The sequence below is a fragment of the Chamaea fasciata genome, unplaced genomic scaffold (assembly GCF_029207755.1).
Source record: "Chamaea fasciata isolate MVZ Bird 193981 ecotype frontalis unplaced genomic scaffold, bChaFas1.0.hap1 SCAF_10, whole genome shotgun sequence".
Classification (NCBI taxonomy): domain Eukaryota; kingdom Metazoa; phylum Chordata; class Aves; order Passeriformes; family Sylviidae; genus Chamaea; species Chamaea fasciata.
The window spans coordinates 32116251-32137475 of NW_027094095.1; the positions used below are offsets into that span (position 1 = coordinate 32116251).

Sequence of the window (21225 nt, forward strand, 5' to 3'; positions counted from 1 at the left end):
ATCTCACTCTTGTTCCTCGGTTCCTCCACAAAGCCCCAATTATTTGACCACCTCAGCTGGAGTATTCTTCTCCTGACAAGTGTGTTTTAACGAGAAGATTTTTTTTTTTCAAAAAAAAAAAAAAAAGATTTTAAGAAGGCCCGAGGATTTCTAGGAATACCTTTAATTGTTCCTGGAGGGATGCTCAGACACCTGCAATGGTCCTGGTAAAAATGGCATTTTCTGAGCAGCGTCCCTCCGAAAGGCCCAGCTGCGGGGCGATGTCACCTCACCCCAGAGCAAGGGCACTGAATGTCACTTCACGGGATCCTAATCCCAAACCTCCCAGGGCTGGTACCTACAAGTCCTGTTAAAATGAAAAGGCCAAAATTCCCGTGACCTGAGCCCAGAAGCGGTTTTGCCTTTCTCACGGGGAGCTGGCATTTGTGGAGTCCTTCTGGGAGTGATTTTCCGGCTGATCCAAAGGCAAAGGGAGCGATCCCGCCCAGCCCTTTCCGTTGGGCTGCTGTTTGCCCTGCTGCCTTTAAAGTGTTAATTAATGCCCTCATTAACCCCACACCGCCTCCCCTGCAGCTCCTGGGGAGCCCCAGCCTGGGTTTGAGACCAGGGACCGTGGGTAATGACAACCAACGCCTTTATCAGCTGAGCAATCCCTCCGGGATAACCAGAGGGCCATTAAATTATAACTAGATTCAGAATTATATTTATAATTATGTTTTTATTTATTATATTTATTATCATTAGATTTATATATTTACTTTATATATTATTAAATATTATTTACATATTATTACATATTATTTATATATAATTATAAAAATTAATATAATTCTTATATTATCATATTGTATATTTATATTATATATATTTATATATTATTATATATTATTTCCATATAATTATATATTATTTATATGTAATTATATATGTAATATGTATGTAATATTTATTTTTATATATATTATTATATAATAATTTCTCTTTATTAATTGTAGGATAATGGGTCATTCAATTCTTATCAAACATTAATAAAACCTCCTCAGCTCCCGGAGAGGCTGCAGGAAGGACTGACCCAGCCAGGCCATCAGCACTGCCCCAGGAGTGTCCTGCTCTCAGGTGGAGGAGCCTGAGGCCACCTGAGCCACCGCAGGTCCCAGGGAATGCAGGTTTGGGGTGTTTTCCAGGGAACATTGCTCATCCATGCTTCCAACTGACCAGAGTTTCCGTAAAGGAACCTTCTAGAGCAGCTGTGGCTGCCCCTGGATCCCTGGAGTGTCCCAGGCCGGGTTGGACACTGGGGCTGGGACAGTGGGAGGTGTCCTTGCCATGGCAGGGGTGGCACTGGGTGGCATTTGGGGTCCCTCCCAAGACAAACCATTCCAGGATTCCTGGAGAAAAGACTCCCTGGGTTTGAGCTCTCTGGCCAAAGCAGCCTGAGGAAGGAGATCCCTGCAGGGCTGTGATGCCACAGAGTCTGCAGAGTCAGGGGGGTGCAGCCTGCCACGAGATCCTCCCCACAACTACTAATTAATCCTGGATCAACCTCTCCGTGTGAAGGGGAGGGGGCAGAGCAGCCCCTCTCTCATCAGAGACCCCACAGTGCCCAATCCCACTGCTGTGGGGTGACCTGGGGGGAAACACCCTCCCCAGCAACACCTGCCCCCTCTTTGGGGGTCAGCGAGGGAAAAGAAACAAGCCAGAAACTTCCTGCGAAAACTTCCAGCTCTAAAACCGTCTGTGAGCAGGAGACGGAGGATTTTCAGAGTTCGCCCTTTGTACACGGGCAAAGCCCTGGAAATCTGATAATAATTCCTGTCAGTTCGGGATTTGCAGCCGGGAAATCCAGGTCTGAAGCACTTGCACTCCACCAAAGCCCTTCCGATTTCTGCCCCGCGTGGCTCCGGGGCAGGAGGGGCCCAGTCTCTGCCCCAGACACAGCTGGGTTTGCTTCTGGGGATTTAGGGAGACTTCTCTAAATCCCTCTTTGTTTCTCCCTCAAAGAACAGGAGTGTTCTGCAGTGGTGGATGGAATGAACGCCTGCCTTCCATTCCACGTGGGAAATCTGCCTCTATTCAGAGTTTCCACATGGGACATCTGCCTTTATTCAGAGTTTCTGGAGCCCTGCTCCTCCCGGTGCAGCTCTGTCCCCACACCCAGCTCATCCTCCTGCTTTGGGACAACTGCTGACCAGGAATGATGGAGATATAACTGGGAGAAAAAGGAGAGAGAGCAGGGAAGAACTGGAAAATATGAAACTGGAAATAACCAGGGATCCCAGAATCCTGGAATGGTTTGGGCTGGAAGAGATCTTAAATCCCATCTCATTGCCCTGTCCCGTGGCAGGGACACCTCCCACTGTCCCAGGCTGCTCCAAGCCCCAACCTTGGGCAACCTTGGACACTTCCAGGGATCCAGGGCAGCCACAGCTTCTCTAGGAATTCCTGTGCCAGGGCCTCAGAGGGCAGAATTCCATCCCAGTGTCTGATGCAAACTCACCCTCCTTCACCTTAAATTCCACCAATCCACTTAAATTCCTTAAATCCCTCAGATTCCTTAAATCCAATGCCCCATGTGCTATCCCTGAGCATCCCATCCCATTCCTTCTGCAGCTGGGGAAGCTCTCCTCGGGAAACTTTTGTCAAAACCAAAGTGGAAAAGAACTTCGCTGCCCAGCACCGGGATTTTTGGCTGGGAGGACCGTTTTATCAGGTGGTTTCTGAGGTTTGCTGCTGCTGCCAGCACAGCATTGGTGGGACACAGCACAGGTAAGTCTGGAGTGGGGCTTCCCGGCAGAACTTCATCCTTTAACATTCTGCCTTCATCCCCAAACTATCGATGCTGCACTTTGCTGGGAAATGTCAGAACAACATAAGTAATACCTGCAATTTATTCGGGTGACATTTCACCAATACAGATTGGGAGATTACAAACCCGCAGCCCCCGTTACACTGAGTGGGGAGATTTGCTGGATTTACATAACGGGGCTGCCTAATGAATATTTATATCGTGCATGCATTTACATAATGGCTGCAAGTTAAACATGCACAATAAAGATTCCGGGCCAATAATTTACGGACTAAGTTTAAAAATCACCTTGAAACGCATTTTATTTTCATTCCCGCGAAAGGTTCAATTTATCTCTTGTTCGGAAAAATTGAATCCGACCTCATGCGAGCCGAGGCTGTGTTGATGTAAATCACGATCATATCCTGGAATTAGTCTACATTGAGTCATTTGTATTCAGAGATTTCAGTTCCTTATCTTTTAGCGGCAGCTTTGACAAACAATTTGAGAATATTCTAAATATGCTTCGTTAATATAATTTAGTGCTGGATGGGAGACGCCGCCTGCCTGGGAGCCTCATTAGTGCCGCTGGGAATTACAGCCAGGAACGGGCAGGAATTAGCAAGTGCAGATGAAGCTGCTGCGTGCAGGGAGGTGAGGAGCTGCACATGGAATATCAAGCACGGCAGAACCCGGGGTTTTCACTCTCCTGCATCTCCTGGTTTCGTGCAGCCAGGCTGTGCTGGCTGTGGTGCCTTTTGAACCTGTCTGCACCCGAGCACGGAGCTGCTGCTGCCCTGGGGTGGGACAGCCTGCTGCACTCGGGGCACAGAACATTCCCTGGAAATAACAGGATCGCTCCCATCACACCTGACAGGATTTCTGAGCCAGGAGTCATGTGGGGCCCGTGTTCTCCCCCTCCAGAGCCAGCTGTGTCTGTGATCCCCAGGGGACACCCAGGGCACAGAATCCCAGGGTCACTGGGGATGGAAGTGTCCAAGGCTGGGTTGGATGGGGCTTGGAGAAAGGAACACATCCGGGGGGTCCCTGAGGGCCCTTCTGATTCCCTGCAATAATTTCCACAGATTCATTTGGGTTGGAAAGTCCCTTTGAGCCCCTGGAGCTCAGCTGCTCCCCAGCACTGCCAAGGCCACCACTGACCATGTCCCCAAGTGCCACCTCTTCATTTTCCTGAACTCCAGATGGGGATGCTCTGCCTTCCCCCTCAGCCCCTGCTCAGCCTGGGTGCAGTCATCCTCCTTTTCTCCTTCTTTCTCTCTCTCCAGGAACATCACCCCAGCTCCTTCCTGCGGCCACTCAAATGCTTTAAGCCATTAATCCAAAGTGCCACCAGGGCTTCCAATAAAATTTTATTTGACATTTAGTTAAAATCCATTTTCTGCTACAACTGAATTTTTCCTCCAGCCCCTTGATGGACACTTCAAGCCGAATTCATTGCCATTGTTTTAAAGGTCAGAAGTGAGGGGGCTTTTTCCCAGATCGGGCTTGGTAAAGCCAACTGTTCCTCAGGATGATGAGAGGCTGTGGCAGCCCGTGGAACCCTTCCTGCCTGTAATTACACGGGTTTTGTACAGCTTGGGGGAGCAGAGAAATCCCTCCCTGCAAATCCAGGTCTGAATGCAGAGTCCCAGGGACAGAAGAGGTTCCAGTCCTGCCTGGGACAGAGCTGGGACAGGGCAGGGAGCACCAGATCCTCATTCCCAGGGCAGGGATCTCCCCACAGCCCCTGCTGCGCTCCCAGGGAGCAGCTCCCGTGGCCCTGCACGAGCCAGCAGTGGAGAGCAGCCAAAACCTTCCCTTTCAGTGCGTTCCAGGGAACCACAGGGACACACGGGACACACCAAACAGCAGGGGTACTTGTAGTTGCCATTTTGGTCACAATTTTGTCATTTAATTCGTGCAGCAAATCCATTCTAATGAGCTGTGACATGGAATAGTGGCTCGGGGGTGAGGAACCCTGGAATATCCTGGGGGAGGGACCCACCAGGATCATAAATCCAACTCCCAACCCTGACACCCCCAAAATCCCACCCTGCAGCAGTGGAGGGAACGACAAGAAACTAAACCTGGTCCTGTGTTTAACTCCCATGTTTCCCATTTCTAGAGAGCCCCGTGTGTTCCTCATTTCATCCCTGCTTGGATTTTACCTGGAGCTGTTTGAGCCACGACTGTGATTGCAACACATTGTGAAGACATATATTCATATTTATATATATTACATATATAAAATATATAAGTATATATTCAATATATTCATATTTAACATTCCTGTGTTATGGCACTGTTGCGTACAGGTAGAGATATTATTAAAAAAAAGCCTTACAGAATATAGTTTAAGCCCTGCTAATCTAGCAGCTAGCTTGTAAATTCCCACGTAAACAAACCCAGAGGAGTGAAAATCAGTTTTCATAACAATCTATTCTCGTAGAGAAAAACAGGTTGCGCCTGTAATAACAAAAGGTCTGTCCCATGAGAATCCACACAGAAAAAATGTAAACACCCGTGGAAAGAGAGAGTCCTGGCACGTTCACACACAGGCACCTTCTGGCCAACAGACTGAGTAGAAAGAAAATCACTGACCAGTAGTGGTCAAACACGATTGTCTTGGGCTGCAGTGCAAGATGTACCCAGCAGTTTGTATTCTACCGCCAGCTGTTAAACCAGCTGGGGCAGGGTTCTTTATCCCTTCCAGGACCCGTCCCTCATCACTCTGGGGGGATCTCTGCTGTTAAACCAGCTGGGGCAGAGTTCTTTATCCCTTCCAGGACCCGTCCCTCATCACTCTGGGGGGATCTCTGCTGTTAAACCAGCTGGGGCAGAGTTCTTTATCCCTTCTAGGACCCGTCCCTCATCACTCTGGGGGATCTCTGTTGTTGAACCAGCTGGGGCAGAGTTCTTTATCCCTTCCAGGACCCGTCCTCCCCCCAGGGGATATCTGCTGTTCATGGGCCATCGAGGCTCACTGCAGGGCTGATACAATCCCATCATCCCACGGGGAGAGGCTCCGCCCAGGGGGAGGAGCCCAGCATTCCCGCCTGGATCACCGCTGGCATTCCGAACAGCAGCACAGCCTGTGTGCGCTGGATTCCCCGAGGGAGCCCGGACCCATCCCAGCCCCACCGGGCCCTTCCCCGGGATCATCTCTGCTCCAGCAGAGCCACAGCTGGCACGGCTGGAGGAGTTATCCGGACTGACACCAACACCCTGAGCAACGGGGGGTCAGGTCATGTTCTGATTCTCTCAGGGTTTTCTTTTTTGTTTGCTTTTTTTGTACTACTACATTTTAATTTTAATTTTAATTTCAATTTTAATTTTAATTTTAATTTTCTTAGTAAAGAACTGTTATTCCTATTCCCTTATCTTTGCCTGTAATCCCCTTGACTTCAGAATTACAATAATTCAGAGGGAGGGGGATTACATTCTCCATTCCAAGGGGGGCTCCTGCCTTCCTTAGCACACACCTGTCTTTCCACGCCAAGACAGATGCCTTTGAAAACTGTATAAATATGGGCTGAATAAATCAAGAATGGGCTTTTCCTGCGTGAAAAAACTGAGTCCCATCTACTTATTCCTGCACCACGGCACCACCCCAGGTTTCCCTGCTGTGCCCAGGCACTCACCGGAGGGGGAGATGTGTCTCCAGGAGATGGAGGGCTCCGGTTTCCCCGTGGCCAGGCACACCAGGGTGACGTTGCTACCCTCGTTCACCGTGATGTCACTGGAGATCCGGAATATCTTGGGAGGGACTGCAAAGAGACAGGGACAGGGGTGTCAGGGGAGCTGCTGCCCCGGGAGAGCTGGGTCACCGTCATAAACACAGGCAGGGCTTGGGGGAAACTGCAAAGCCTCGCTTAGGGGAGCTCAGCCCTCTCCATCGCATTCCAGAAGCTCAGCCCCGCATTCCAAACACCACGAGCAAAAAGCAGCAGTCTCCTCTGTTTGCGCAGAGCAGGAGAGTTCCCGGGAAGATGGATGCCCCTGCTCAGGGAAAGGCTGAGCTTGCTCCTGGCAGTTTGCAAAGAAGACAAAATTCGGTTAAGAATTAATGGTGCTGTTCCAGGCACTCCGTGTGCACCTGGAGAGTCTGAGCTGCTCACGGAGAGGACTAAAACACATTTATTTTGTCCTTTCCTCTGGCTTTGGGGCTCGTCCATTCTGCTAACCCCAGTGCCTGTCCAGCGGGGGCTTTTCTCTCCCAGGTGTCTCCCTGGTTTTGCTGTGTCCCAGCCCAAATCCCCCCACCTGAACCCGTACCTGAACCCGTCCCTGTGCCTGTGTCTGTGCCTGTACATCCCCTCAGGGGCTGGAGCACAGGGCTCCTCCCTGGGCACAGCTGGCGCTGGGTGCTTTGGGATCTCCCCTTGCTGATGTTCTCCAGCCCTTGCCCTGAGCTGGGGTCAGACAGACTTCAACAAGCTGGGAATTCTCATTCCCAGCGCTTGTGCCTCTGCTTTTCGTGAGCAAAGCCATGAAAGCTCTGCGGGGAGCATTTCTAATTAGCAGAGAAACGCCGTCCTCAGGGAGAGGTGTGGGGCGGGCTGATCCCAGCTCCTCCTCTCCAGGATCCCAAACACCTTTAGGATTTTGGGGCTGCATCCCCACCTCCCAACGCCGATTTGATGTTTTTCCCAATTCCCTACCGAGGCGGTGAGCGCAGCAGGGGGAGAGGAGATGCTGCTTTCAGCAGCTCCGCTGTCCCTTTCCTCTGGAATTAACACCGTGTCCGAGCCACCTGTGCCGCTGCTCCTGCAGCTCCGACCGGGAGCTGGAGTCAGCAAAACATTCCTGAGCCCGCTGCCCCTGGCAGCCCCGGGGCGCTGTGGAGTTCCTCCCGTTTCACACATCTCCTGACGTGGCTGCTGCAGGGATTGGCACAGGCAGGACACTCCAGCTCTCGGCACACGGGAGGAATTTGCTCCTCCAAACACATTTTGTGCTCCCCCCTGTGAACGCCAGAGCTGAACGTTTTCACCCAAAGGACGAATCAACTCCGTGAATTCTCCTCCTGCAGCTGTTTGGAGCCTTGGGGTGGGAGAGCCCGATCCCAGCTGGCAGCGCTGCACCCCACAGCTGCCTGGCACTGCTGGCTCCTGGAATTGTGCGCTCCCACACTGGGCTGGGGGCACCCTAAACCCCACCCAGTGCCACCCCTGCCCTGGCAGGGACACCTCTCCCTGTCCCAGGGACACTCCCACTGTCCCAGGCTGCTCCAACCCCAATGTCCAACCCGGCCTTGGGCACCGCCAGGGATCCAGGGGCAGCCACAGCTGCTCTGGGAATTCCAGCCCAGCCCCTCCCAGGAACAATTCCTGCCCCAAATCCCGTCTGAATCTCCCCACTTTCAGCTTAAAGCCATTCCCTGTGTCCTGTCCCTCCATCCCTTGTCCCCAGTCCCTGTGCAGCTCTCCTGGAGCCCCTTCAGGCCCTGCCAGGGGCTCGGAGCTCTCCCTGGAGCTTCTCCTCTCCAGGTGAGCGCCCCCAGCTCTCCCAGCCCGGCTCCAGAGGGGCTCCAGCCCTGCACAGACTGGCACAAACCCTCTCCAGGTTGTGCTGAAGCCACACAAATCTGAGCCACAAGAAATGTGCAGGGTTTTGCTGCATTTTGGGGCTTCTCATCAGGAACTTTCCAGCCTTTCTGAGGGAAGATTGGAGCCGTGACATGGTAGAAGGTGGAGAATTTTCCAGACTTGCAGAGTGCAGATTAAGTGATTTCCTGTTAAGTATGAGCTTTGTTCCATTCCTAATTGACTGGGCCCTTCTTTAATCTGGGCTTTGCAGCGAGGAAATTAAATCAAACCTCGTTGAGGATGTCTGTAAGTCTCGTTGCAATGACACTGAGCAGGTCACAGCACTGATGCATTCCTCAAATAGAATTAGAAAAGAAATGAATCCGAGAGGTCCATTAATTAAAATAACCCCCAAACAAGCAGAGAGCTGCACAATGTGATCCTGTCAAATGACAGAAGTGATACAATCTGATCCGGGGCTTGTGGCAAATGGTGGATGTTGTTATTGCCAGGGATTTCCTGGGGAGATCGTCCTTCCCAGGGTAGAAATTGGCTCCCACAGCATTTCTGGAGCCTCTCAGTTTGAGACAAATCAGGATTTCTGCTGCTAAGTTTTCTGCTCTTTGCTGGCTGATAGGGACCATTACATTCAGATCACTAAAAATCTGTGGGATTTAGCAATTACGACTCAAATGTAAGTGCAGCATCACAATGGAACGTTAATATTTATTAAGAATTAAAAAATATGTTTGTTCTGCCTCCGCATTTCTTCCCACACCTCCGAAGACTGTGATCCAGGAGCAGATTTGGCATTTAAAGCCTGCGCTGCTGAGCTTGGAGTGCACATTAAACCCATCACAGAGCTGCTCCCCACTTCAGCAGCTCGTGCCTCCCACCCAGATCACGTGGAGCTGTGAAGGTCAGGGGAAAAATTAAATAAAGCAGCAAATAAGCATTTATTCAGTAAATGGATTAACGGGAGGCCGGAGAAATGAGATAATAAACAAGGATGAGAGAGGAATTAAACTCCCAATAAATTTGGTGTGGGGGTCCAACACGGAAAGTGCTTTGCAGTCATCTGGCTTTTTTCTTTTTTAATGTTTAAATTAAAACATTCATTTAATGTTAATGTTTTATAGTAAACCCTTCCCCTTTTTGCACAATGTTTTTAATTTAAACCTTCCCTTTGTGGCCAGGGTGTGTGACCAAAGGCCTGGGGAGCTGAGGGAACCAGGAGATGTTCAGCCCTGAGAAGAGAAGGCTCAGGAGAGCCCCGGGTTCCCTGCTCCTGGATCTGCAGGTGCAGAGCCCTGGCTAAACCCAGCCCAGAGTGCTGGGGGGCTGGAGCTCTTTGTCAGGGATGGGATCCAGGAGGTCCTGGATGAGCTGACACCCCCCATGATTCCACTATTCCATGATTCTGAAATTCCACAATTTTGCAATTCCACAATACCACAATTCCACGATTCCACAATTCCACAATTCTGCAAATCTTCAATTCTGCAAATCCGCAATTCTACAATTGCACAATTCTGAAATTCCACAGTCCTGAAATTCCACAGTTCTGCAATTCCACAATTCCACAATTCTACAATTCCACAGTTCTGAAATTCCTCAATTCCACAGTTCCTCAATTCCTCAATTCCACAATTCCACAATGACATAATTTCACAACTCTGAAACCCCGCATTTTCACTATTCCACAACCCCACAATTCCCCAGTTCTGCAATTCCCTAATTCCACAAATCTGAAATTCTGCAATTCCACGATTCCACGATTCCACGATTCCATAATTCCACAACTACACAATTCCACAACTCCACAACTCTCCAGTTCCACAGCACAACCCTGGCAGCAGCAGGACGTGCCCACGGCTGTGGGGGGAAACCTCGCCTCCCCCTGAGCCCAAGGGCTACAGTGACACCCTGGGGACACCCTGGGGACCCTCTGGGGACACCCTGGGGACACCCTGGGGACCCTCCCATCCTTCCCTGCCCTCGGGCACTGGGATCCATCCCCTGTGTCCTGTCCCTCCATCCCTGCTAAAATAAATCCTCCCTGGCAAACCCAGGCGCTGTTTTCATCCTCGGCCCTGGAATCCACACTGAACCCCTAAACACCGACTGCCACACCCCAAATCCCTGATTTTAAACTGAAACCAACCCTAAACAGCCCCAAAAATTATTTCCAGCAAACTCCTTTGTGTAGTTGAACATCTTGCATCCCAAGCATCGATCATAAAAAAAAAAAAAAGACAATTGTGCTTTTTGGGCTAGTGAAATTATTTATCAATGCTCCCTGAAAATTGCTCTGGTTTTTAGAGTTTTTTATATTTTGTTTTTCATTTCACGCTCAGCTGAGCTGGCTATTTACAGAGCTGCGAAATGCCCCCACCACAAACAGCGTTTCCAGAGTGCCTTGAGCAGAGGTTTTGGAGCAGGAGAGGTTTTCCAGCAGGAGCCCCCAGCCCTCTGGCAATCAGGGACCAGCGGGGAGAGCTCCCAGCCCTTTCGCTTTTGCATTCCCATGATTAGCTCCTCCAGGCACTTTGATTGAAGAGCGTTGCCTAAAGGTCCCCACCTCCTCCTAATTAAACACGATTTGTCTGAACGCCTCAGCTTTGGCAAAGTGGGGCTGAGGAAATAAACGATGGGTGGGCTGGGGAAGAGAAAAATGGTTTGATCTGGAGCCTGCATTTATCTCCACTCCTTGTCAGCGCCGAGGCGTGACAAAAGGCCTCACACAAGTGGCACTCTGCTAAGTTTGGGATGAGTTTTTTTACCTCTTGGATATCTGAGGCCGTGCAACCATGGTCTCTGTACGTTGATGGGATATCATTGATGTCCAGAGCTGTATTTTCACCAGGTTTCTGCGGTCAGTTTATCTGAGAGCAATCTGAAGACGTTACCAGGGCGTGAGTGGAGAAGGGATGATCCTGTTTGGGAATTCTGTGCCCCTTGGGATGAGATTTGTGTCCCTTCCCACCTTTTTCTCCTGACAGGGACATTCAGCTGTCCTGGTGGGACATTCCTGGCCCACAGAGCCCCGGGAGCAGGAGGTGCAGCTCAGCTTCTCCCTCTCCCTGGAAAAGCTTTCAGCCACTCCACCAGCTCCTCCCAGCCAGCAACACACTCTGCAATCAGAGCTCTGCCAACCGTCTAATCATGGAAATGGAGCCAAAAAGGGCAAAAAATAATAATAATAAAACCCCAGCGACCTCCCGGTGGCTGGAGCCAAAGCCCTCCCAGCTGGGCACTGATTGCTGGCTGAGCAGGGCCACAGAGCAGCCCCAGCCTTGGAGCTCATCCTCACACAGGGCTGCGACAGGGCTCTGGAGAAGCAGGGGTGGCTTTCCTGCTGCACCAGGAAAAGGGGGAATTATCCCAGCGTTTCCTGGGCACTGGCACAGGCTGCCCCTGGAAGTGCCCAAGGCCAGTCTGGAAGAGTGAGCATAAAATATTTATACGAATACATCATAAATACCATAAATATCCTAAAATATGAAAACAATCAAAGGTTTAAATAATACAAGAGTTTATCTGGTTAGAACCAGTGCTCCCCTGGATTTTGTAACCAGCAGAGTGATCACTAAGGCGAGACAAGAAGAGTTTGCCCAGGGTGAGAAAGGGACGGCTGGGGGGGACAGCACAAGCATCCGTCAGTTAAAACACAGCCTGGATAAATCTGAATAAACCGGTCTGAACATCTCCAGAACCCCCTGGTCCCAGGAAGCTCCTGGGGATCTCTGTGAGGAAGGATTTGCAGAGTGAAAGAGGCCAAGGAAATGCCCCATAAATACCAAAAACCCCCAAATATCCCCACACAGGGATCCCTGCCCTCAGTGAGGCACCAGCAAACCTTCCCCAGGCTGCCCAAACCATCCCCAGCTCCTCCTGGGCCACCAGCCACACTGGCCCTGCTCCTCCAGGAGGTGTCACAAAGCTGCTGTTGTCACACAGGGCCGCCCACACTACCCCCGAAAACCCCACTGCTCCCCTTTCCACACCACAGCCCCAATCCTACAGGGTTCCATTCCCAGCCAGCGGCGACTGCAGCAGCGTTTGCTCAGCCAGGAAAGCAATAACGTGTACTAATGCCCAATAAACTCGGATTTCCCTTCCTTCATCCTCCCAGACAAAGGAAGGGCTGCACCCAGCGTGTGCAGGCTGCTGGAGGGGCTGTGCAAGTTTGGAGCCAGGAAATCGTGGAATTATGGAATTTCCTGAATTGGAGGGGCCCCCAAGGGTCATCATCCCACCCTTGGCCCTGCTCAGACCCTCCAACAATCCCACCCTGGAGCTGTGGAACCCTCTGGGGAAAGAACCTTCCCCTAAAATCCAACCCAAACCTCCCCTGGCCGGGCTCCAGCCATCCCTGTCCCCGTCCCAGAGGTTGGATCTGCCCTGTGCTGCCTCTCGGGGGGAATTTGGACACTCAAAGTATCTTTCCAACACCAATTCCAGGCTCGGCGGGCAAAGGGATTTTCACTGAAGAATTTCTGCCACGCGGGAAGTGCCAAGAGAAGAATTCCTGACTAGAAAATTAGAGGTAAAGGCTCATCACTGCTCCTTACAGGCAAAATGAGAATATTAGAGGGTTGTGACAGGTAAACACTGATATACCTGTTGCTGCTCGTGCTGTCACAGGAGCTAAATAAAAGAGCTGTAATGATTTGAGGTGATTTCTTGTAACTCTGCATTTTTCCTTTTTGGAGAATTTCTACAGGTTCAGTCTCTCTGCAGCGAGCCTGAGTGACAGATTTACATCGAATTCCCAAGATAGTTATTAAAATAATTTCCCTTGACAGTTCTCTGGCTGCATCACTCCCCCTGCTCTGTATCCCAGCCATATGGCTCTGCTTACTTCCCATCTTCCGCGTTTTGCTCTGATGTGAGAAGCAATTCCTGGTCCTTTTCTCTCAGCCCCAGTTCTCCCCCGCCCATCACAGTGAGCACAGACCCACAGAATATTCGGGACCCCCGAGGAACACTGACTGCAGCTCCTCAGGGAATTAATTCCATCACAGAGCTGCTGGAGCCGGGCTGGGAGAGCTGGGGGCGCTCACCCGGAGAGGAGAAGCTCCAGGGAGAGCTCCGAGCCCCTGGCAGGGCCTGAAGGGGCTCCAGGAGAGCTGCACAGGGACTGGGGACAAGGGATGGGGGGACAGGACACAGGGAATGGCTTCAAATTGGAAAAGAGGAGATTTGGGTGGGATATTGGGAAGGAATTCCTGAATGGGAGGGTGGGGACGGGCTGGGCTGGAATTCTCAGAGCAGCCGTGGCTGCCCCTGGATCCCTGGCAGTGCCCAAGGCCAGGCTGGACATTGGGGTTGGAGCAGCCTGGGACAGGGGGAGGTGTCCCTGGGACAGGGGGAGGTGTCCCTGGGACAGGGGGAGGTGTCCCTGCCATGGCTGGGGTGGCTCTGGGTGGGATTTAAGGTCCCTCCCAGCCCAGTCTAAGATTTTCTGAACCTGCAGTTCAATTACAGAACCCCCCTTGGATGTCATCACCTTCCCTGTCCCTTCCTCCTCCTCACAGGAGAGCCCAGGGAAGGGTCACCACCTCCCCCACGGCCCCTCGGAACCTGATGTGATTCCCACTGGGAAGCAGCTGCTGAACCCCCTGGGAGAATTCCCTGGGACAATTCCCTGGGACAATTCCCGGGGAGAATTCCCTGCCCCCAGGGCTGGAACTCTTCCCTCTCCCGGCTGAATCAGAGGAGGGAGGAGGGCACCGACCCTGTCCAGCCCCAGCCCTGCAGCCCCGGTGCCCTTTCCCTGCAGGATCCGCGCTGCTCTCCTGGATCCGGCTCTCAGCCACTCCCACCCTGCAGTTCCCCTCATATTTGTGTGTTTGATTTCTCCCCGAGGCTCCTGCCTTGCTCTGTCCCTGTTGGATTTCACCTCATTGATCTGAAATCCATCCTTTGGGGTTTGAAGCCTGTTGCCACAAGCAGCAGCACTTTGATGTCACTGGTAAATTCCAGGGGTGTATTCCCTGGTCCATCACCCCGTCCATCCACTGAAATCCCAACTGAGCCCCTGTGGGACCAGCACAGCCCCGTCCAGGCTGTGCCTCCCTCTGCTCAGGGGATTACTGACACTCCTTCCCTTGGTGATATCCTCAACAAGCTCTGCACCCACCTGGTGCCTCTAGTTTTCTCTCTCCTGTATTTCAGGTTGTGCGGTGCCCAGGGGAGCAGCTCTGAGCTCACAGTCAGTGTCACTCAGCTCTGCACACAGCAGGGACACAAAACAAATCCTTCTCCTGCTGCACACCGAGGACAACTCTCAGCCCCAACAGCACAAACAAGGGTGGGCTGGAGGGAGGGACACGAAGGATGGGACCTCACAGCCTGGAGCTGGGACTGGACAATTCAACCCCAATGTGCAAATGGACCAAAACTTATCAAAGTGTGAGACCTCGTGACCGTCTGTCCATTTTGTGACCATTTTGGGTCCATTTTGTGACCATTCTGTGCCCATTTTGGGTCCACCTTGGGTGCAGCCCTGGCCAGGCTCCTGTCCTGCCCAAGGTGTTCCCTAAAGACCTTCCAATAAATCCCTACTTTATTCTCCAGCTCTGTGCAGTCTCTGTTCCATCTCAGCCTTCCCAGGCATCACACCTTTCAGCATTTTGGTCTGGCTGTCTCTAATTTTCGGAAAAGAAAGGCAGGACCAGTCGCGTTTGCATCGCTCCAACGCGGAGGTGTGACTCCCACCCTCCCCTGGAGGGGGGATCCCTTCTCTGAGAGGGGAGAGTTAGGCTGGGCTTTGGTGGGGTCAGCGCTGAAAACTAAAGTTGCTCATTCAGCTCCTATTGCCACGTGATGGCTTGTGAGGTTCTGGTGGTACTGAGCACAAATATGTCCTTTATAAATAAATATTATATATATTTATATATATTATATAATATATAATATATAATATATAATATATAATATATAATATATAATATATAATATATAATATATAATATATAATATATAATATATAATATATAATATATAATATATAATATATAATATATATATACAAATATACAAATACACAAATATACAAATACACGATATTAAATATGTAGATGTATCAATATATTTATATTAAAATATATTTGTGTATAGATATATAAATAAATCTATGAATATATAAATATATAAATATATACATATATACATATATAAATATATAAATTTATAAATGTATAAATATATAAATATATAAATATATAAATATATAAATATATAAATATATAAATATATAAATATATACTTGCTCAGCAAGTTTCCAGTGCCTCGACTCAGTCCAGGGGAGGAAAGGTTTGCTCCCCGGATTAAGTCAGTGGACACGAATTTATTCAGTATTTATTTTCGTTCCCACCACAAAGCCTAGAAATTAGTAACGATTATCTAACACTGAAAGTCGGAATTGCTTTCCACATGATTAATTCCTCCTCTCGAGCCGCCCCCATCCCAGGGAAATGTGTTGGGAGTGGTGTGATTTAATCTTCCTGACATCCCAACGGCACGGGAGCCGCTGCTATTAATGGGGATTAATGGCCTCATTAATATTCATGTTCTCCAGACAGTTAACACCGAATTAACACCGGGCTGGTGCCTGCCCAGCGGTTTGGGATGCCCGGGCAGGGACAGCCTCGCAGGAGAATTCCGCTCTGCAGGAAAACGGGCTGGCATTTCCCACCCATCCCAAGAGGGGCCTTGGGACGCTCATGGGATGCCCTGTGCTTTTCCAATCGGGAAACGGCACTTGGCACCGGGCAGTGTCCCATTGTTAAAGGGATTTTAGCGGGATTTTAGTGGGGTTTTAGCGGGATTTTAGTGGGGTTTTAGCGGTGCTGGCCTTGGGAAGGAACAGCAGCTCCCTCACAGGCCACGGCACCGCACTGACCGAGGGCCAGCAGAACGTTTTCCCGGAGTTTCAGCCTTGGAATGGCAGCCCCAGATCCCGATCCTGCTCCCCTGCTCGGGTGCCGAATCCAGCCCCACTGGCAGAAATCAGCGGGAGTGAGGAACACACACAGACCCCGTGCCCTGTCCCTATAAATCACCCTGTCCCTATAAATTCCCAATGACGAGGGGTACATCGAACCAGGGATAAATCAAACCTGCAGGAGGACCACGGGCAGGCAGAGGGGCTGTGGGGCTGAGCACTCCAAACCCCGCTTAATTAGGGGTTCCAAGCCCTGCTTAATTAGGCACTCCGTGCCCCTAATGACCCTGGCTGGCCCTGCCGGGCAGCGCTGTCCCTCGGAGGGGACAAGCCACAGCAGGGGCTCCTCTGGGCACCACGGCCTCGGCACCCAGAAACGAATAAAATAAACAAACAAATAAATAAAAATGTCAATAATTCATGGCAATTGGAAGTTAAAAGCCACTGAACACGTTCTGTCGGCCCAGGCACTGACGGGGGCCGGGGCACAGTGCCAGGAGCTGCAGTGGAGCTGGTTAAACTCCCTGGATGTGCTTTGTCACCCTCTGGACAGCAGTTCCATGGGGACATCCCTGTGATCCCTGAGGAGAGAGGCACAGGAACAGCCCCAGAGCCTCTGGTGAGCCCCAGCTGCCCCACAGGGGAGCAGCAGCAGCTGCACCACTCAGCTCCCCGGGAATCACAGAATCCTGGGGCATTAAATTCCACCTCGTGCTCTGGGCCTGGTATTTGTTTCTGAGAGATTTTATCCTGCTGGCAGCTGCTGACTTTTTCCCAAGGAAAAGTTTCTCAGGAAAGCTCCTTCTCCAAACAATCCTGGCCAACAACTCTCCTTTCTCAGAACAATCTTTCTCCAGGTGGAGTTTCGCTGTTTCTCTGGTTTAACCCGTGGGATCAGAGAGGCGTCGTTCCTATTCACCAGCCATGGTAAGTCAGTATGGGAACACCTGATAAAAGGTAGTGAGAATTAGACAGCAAAATCTTTTTTTTTCTGTGCTCTTTGCCTTCTGGAATATTTGGAGTCTTTCTTTCATGTCCTACAACGACTCTGTGTCATCCCTGCCATGGCAGAGACACCTCCCACTGTCCCCAGGCTGCTCCAGCCTGGCCTGGAACACTTCCAAAAGCAAATCTGAGAATTCTTATTCCAGGGCCTGCCCACCCTCCCAGGGCAGTGATGTCACAGTCACTCTGTTCCCAAAAAGTCCCCCCAAATAACAAAGGCAATCAAAACACGTCCGTGAGGAAGGGAAAACCACGCAGCACCCAAATAAATAATAATTTCCACCAGGTCTCAGGGATGTCAGGATGGGTGCTGGAGATTGTTTTCCCATCCTGTGAGTGAGAAGGAACAGCTTCTTCCCATAAATCAATGGGAGTTTTGAGCAAGGAGTGATTTCTTGTCCTTCAAGGGGCTCTGGGCATCCATGCTGAGCGGAGTTATGAAGGAAATCATTTGCCACAGCTTTCAAACCCCAAACCTGGGCCAAGGAAAGTTCCACTCGCAGATTGCTGGTGTCACATCCAGGGATTTGGGAATATTTATGGGCAAAATATTTTGGGCGTGCTGGCCACATCCCATTGAGTGGGAACACAAAACAAAGCCTTTGCTTTGAAGTGTTTCAGCAGAAAGACTTCTCCTCCAAACCAACCCTTCCATTGTGCCTGGGAAGCTTGTGTTAATTATAATTCCTTTTGCCAGGGTCTGCTTTACACAACAAAGCTAATCTGCCAACTCTTAAGGAAATTTCCCTGTTTTCTCTTGCAGATGATAGAAGGGGAAATAATATCACGTTTTAAATGCAAAGTGGGGACGATTAAAATTTCCCTTTAAATAAAATAAGAACGTTTCTGAGTCCTAGAGACAACAAAACAAAGTAATCCACGGGGGTCGACAGAATAACTCGCAGCTCTCTGGTTGAGCCTTTGGTATTACTAAGCTTTTTGTAAGTAAGCAGTTTTTAGCAGTTTATTCTGCTCCCTGTAATGTCTTCAGCACGGCTGGCCTTGAGGCAGGTTTGGAATCAGAGGATCAGGAGCGCTCTGGTTTTATCCAGCTCCTCAAGTGCCTCTTTATCCATTCAAATCTGCACACTCACATTCCAGTGCACGTCTCCCTCTCGTGAGGTTTGTTTTTTTGTTTTTTTTTTGTCTAATCCTTTCCTTGGAAATGAACGTATTAACCTGAAGGGAGAAATGTTCAAAACATCAGGTGGGGGGGGGGGGGAATTTTAAAAAAGCCAAAACCTGCAGTAAAAGAAGAGATTCTGTGCGTGCACCTCCTTGAGCACAGCATTCAGAACGCACCCGTGGGGCTGAGCTGTGCTGCCTGCACAAATTCCCCAGCTTTTATCCGAGTGGCTGGGATGAAAGACCTGTGGTAAGTGGGTATAATAGGAGTTGGAGTCATGTCATGGGATTGTATTATGAGTCGATGCCGTGCGGTTGGATTTTTGCTGCCGTTTTCCTCGTCCGGAGCTAAAGATCTCGTGCTGTTTGTGGTTCTGGTTCCTGCCTCACAAATTCTGACGGGCAGGAGATGGAGCCCCGGTGATTTCAGTCCCGGGGTTTGCATCGTGTGGCTCCTGCAGGGAAACCCCTCAGAACATCCCCCTGGGAGAGCTGCTCCCAGAAATGAACGTGGAACGTTACAGGGTGGGGTTTAAAGGAGAAAACATCAATCCCACCCAGCAGGAAGGGAGAGAAAACCAGGGAGTCACAGAGTCCTGCAGGTTGGAAAAGCCCTCCCAGACCGTGGAGTCCAGTCATTCCCTCAGCACTGCCAAGGCCACCCTGACCGTGTCCCCAAGTGCCACATGCACAGGGCTCTGAAATCCCTGCAGGGATGGGGGCTCAGCCCTGCCCTGGGCAGCTGTGCCAGGGATGGACAATCCCTTCCAGGAAAAACTTCTCCTGATCTCCAACTCAGCACTGTCCTGGGCAGCTGTGCCAGGGATGGAAAACCCCTTCCAGGAAAAACTTCTCCTGATCTTCAACTGAAACCTCCCCTGGGCAGCTGTGCCAGGGATGGAAAACCCCTTCCAGGAAAAACTTCTCCTGATCTTCAACTGAAACCTCCCTTGGGCAGCTGTGCCAGGGATGGAAAACCCCTTCCAGGAAAAACTTCTCCTGATCTCCAACTCAGCACTGTCCTGGGCAGCTGTGCCAGGGATGGAAAACCCCTTCCAGGAAAAACTTCTCCTGGTCTCCAACTCAGCACTGTCCTGGGCAGCTGTGCCAGGGATGGAAAACCCCTTCCAGGAAAAACTTCTCCTGATCTCCAATCTCCAACTCACACCTGTCTTGGACAGATGTGCCAGGGATGGACAGCTCCTTCCAGGGAAAACTTCTCCTGATCTCCAATCTCCAACTCACACCTGTCCCAGGCAGCTGTGCCAGGGCTGGGCAGCCCCTTCCAGGGAAAACTTCTCCTGATCTCCAACTGAAACCTGTCCTGGCCCAGCCTGGGGCTGTTCCCTCTCCTCCTGTCCCTGTCCCCTGGGATCAGAGCCTGTCACCCCCCAGCTGTCCCCTCCTGTGTCCCTGCACCCCTGCCAGGCCAGGGAACCACAAGATTTGCTGCCCTGGAATCTTTTGATGGACAACCGAAAAGTTTTCTTCACACGTCTAGGGAAGCTGTACAATCAAAGCTCCACTCCTTCACATGGAGATTTTCCAGGCAGGAAACATTCAATCCCAACCCTTTAAAGCTGCCTTTCAAACTCCTCACAGTTCAATCCTGCAGGATGAATCTGCCACTTCACTTCTCAGTTGTTTTTTCAGTCGTCTCCAGAAATTTTCCCAAATTAGCTCCATACATTCTTTTTAAAGACAGGCATTTGTTTCTGCTCCTTCCAACTGGTGGATTTGGCTGCGTGCAAATACCAGATATTGTCATCATCCTCCCTTTACCCTTTCTTGGGCTGTAAAACGGGAATTAAGCTGCGGGGGGTTGGAAATAAGGAAGGAATGTGCAGAGCAGAGGAGGAAATGCTCCGAGTGTGAGGAGCATGAGCAGGAGCTGCTGTGCCAGAGCCACCCCACCCCTGGGGCTTCTCCCCCAGCCACCAACACAGCTCAGAGCACAAAACATTTCTCCTCTCCACGTTCCCAGCCCATGCCTGCACACCAAGGTGTGCCATGGAATAAATTCCAGTGGAAGAATGGCATCCTGGGGTTCAGGGAGAAAAATGCTCTGTTATTATTTCCAATTTCATAAATCCAATTTCATAACCCGATTTCATTTCCCGTTTGATAAATCACCTTTGCAATGCGAAGCTCCGGCCCCAGCCCCGTTCCCTGCCCTGGACGTGCCCCCGCTCCCCTTTCCCAGCTGGCAAACCCTGAGAGGCCGTGCTGAGGGTGCTGTGCATCCCCAGAGCCTCTCCAGGACACTGCTCCCTGTGTCCCAGCGCAGCCCCGAGGCCAAGGGAGCTCCTGCAGTGAGCGCAAACATTCATTTGCCCTGGCAGAGTCCCGGGTTGTCAAAGTGCTACAGGTTTGTGCATTTCTCCTCTTTCTCTGCTTTCCCCAACATCGCTGTGATGGTGTTTATTGATGAGCTGCTCTCCTGGGGTGGGATATTCCTGCCCCAGATATTCCTCCCGGCTTTGGGAGGGGCTCTGGCACACCCAGAGCTGGAGCAGCAGCGTTTGCTGAGGCCGAGCTGGCACCAGGGACATCAGTCAGGGCCCTGCGACAATCCCATCGCTCAGGCTGACAGGAGTGTGGAAACAGGAGCAGACAAACTCACTGCACGTCCCTTCCCTCCTCCAGGGAGAGGAGCAGCCGCTCACACTGCAGGTCCCAAAGGAGCCCCTGCGATTGTTCCCCAGCACTGGCTGCGGGAATGGAGCTCGAGGTGTGCAGCTCCTCCCGCCCCAAATATTCCATCAGAGTCCTCCAAATCCACTGCTCCTGCTGCCCCTGCCCCCAGCTGCAGCCTCACTCGTGCCTGGCCC

General features: G+C 50.9%; 1 protein-coding gene across 2 annotated transcripts in view; it reads right to left on the reverse strand.

The window, feature by feature from the left end:
- NEGR1 (neuronal growth regulator 1) overlaps positions 1–21225 on the reverse strand; it is a 185336-nt gene that overhangs the window by 75964 nt on the left and 88147 nt on the right. For both annotated transcript variants that reach the window (XM_066193034.1, XM_066193033.1), the window contains exon 3: positions 6427–6552. In XM_066193034.1, the coding sequence (XP_066049131.1) occupies positions 6427–6552 (126 nt within the window). The remainder of the gene's footprint in view (positions 1–6426; positions 6553–21225) is intronic.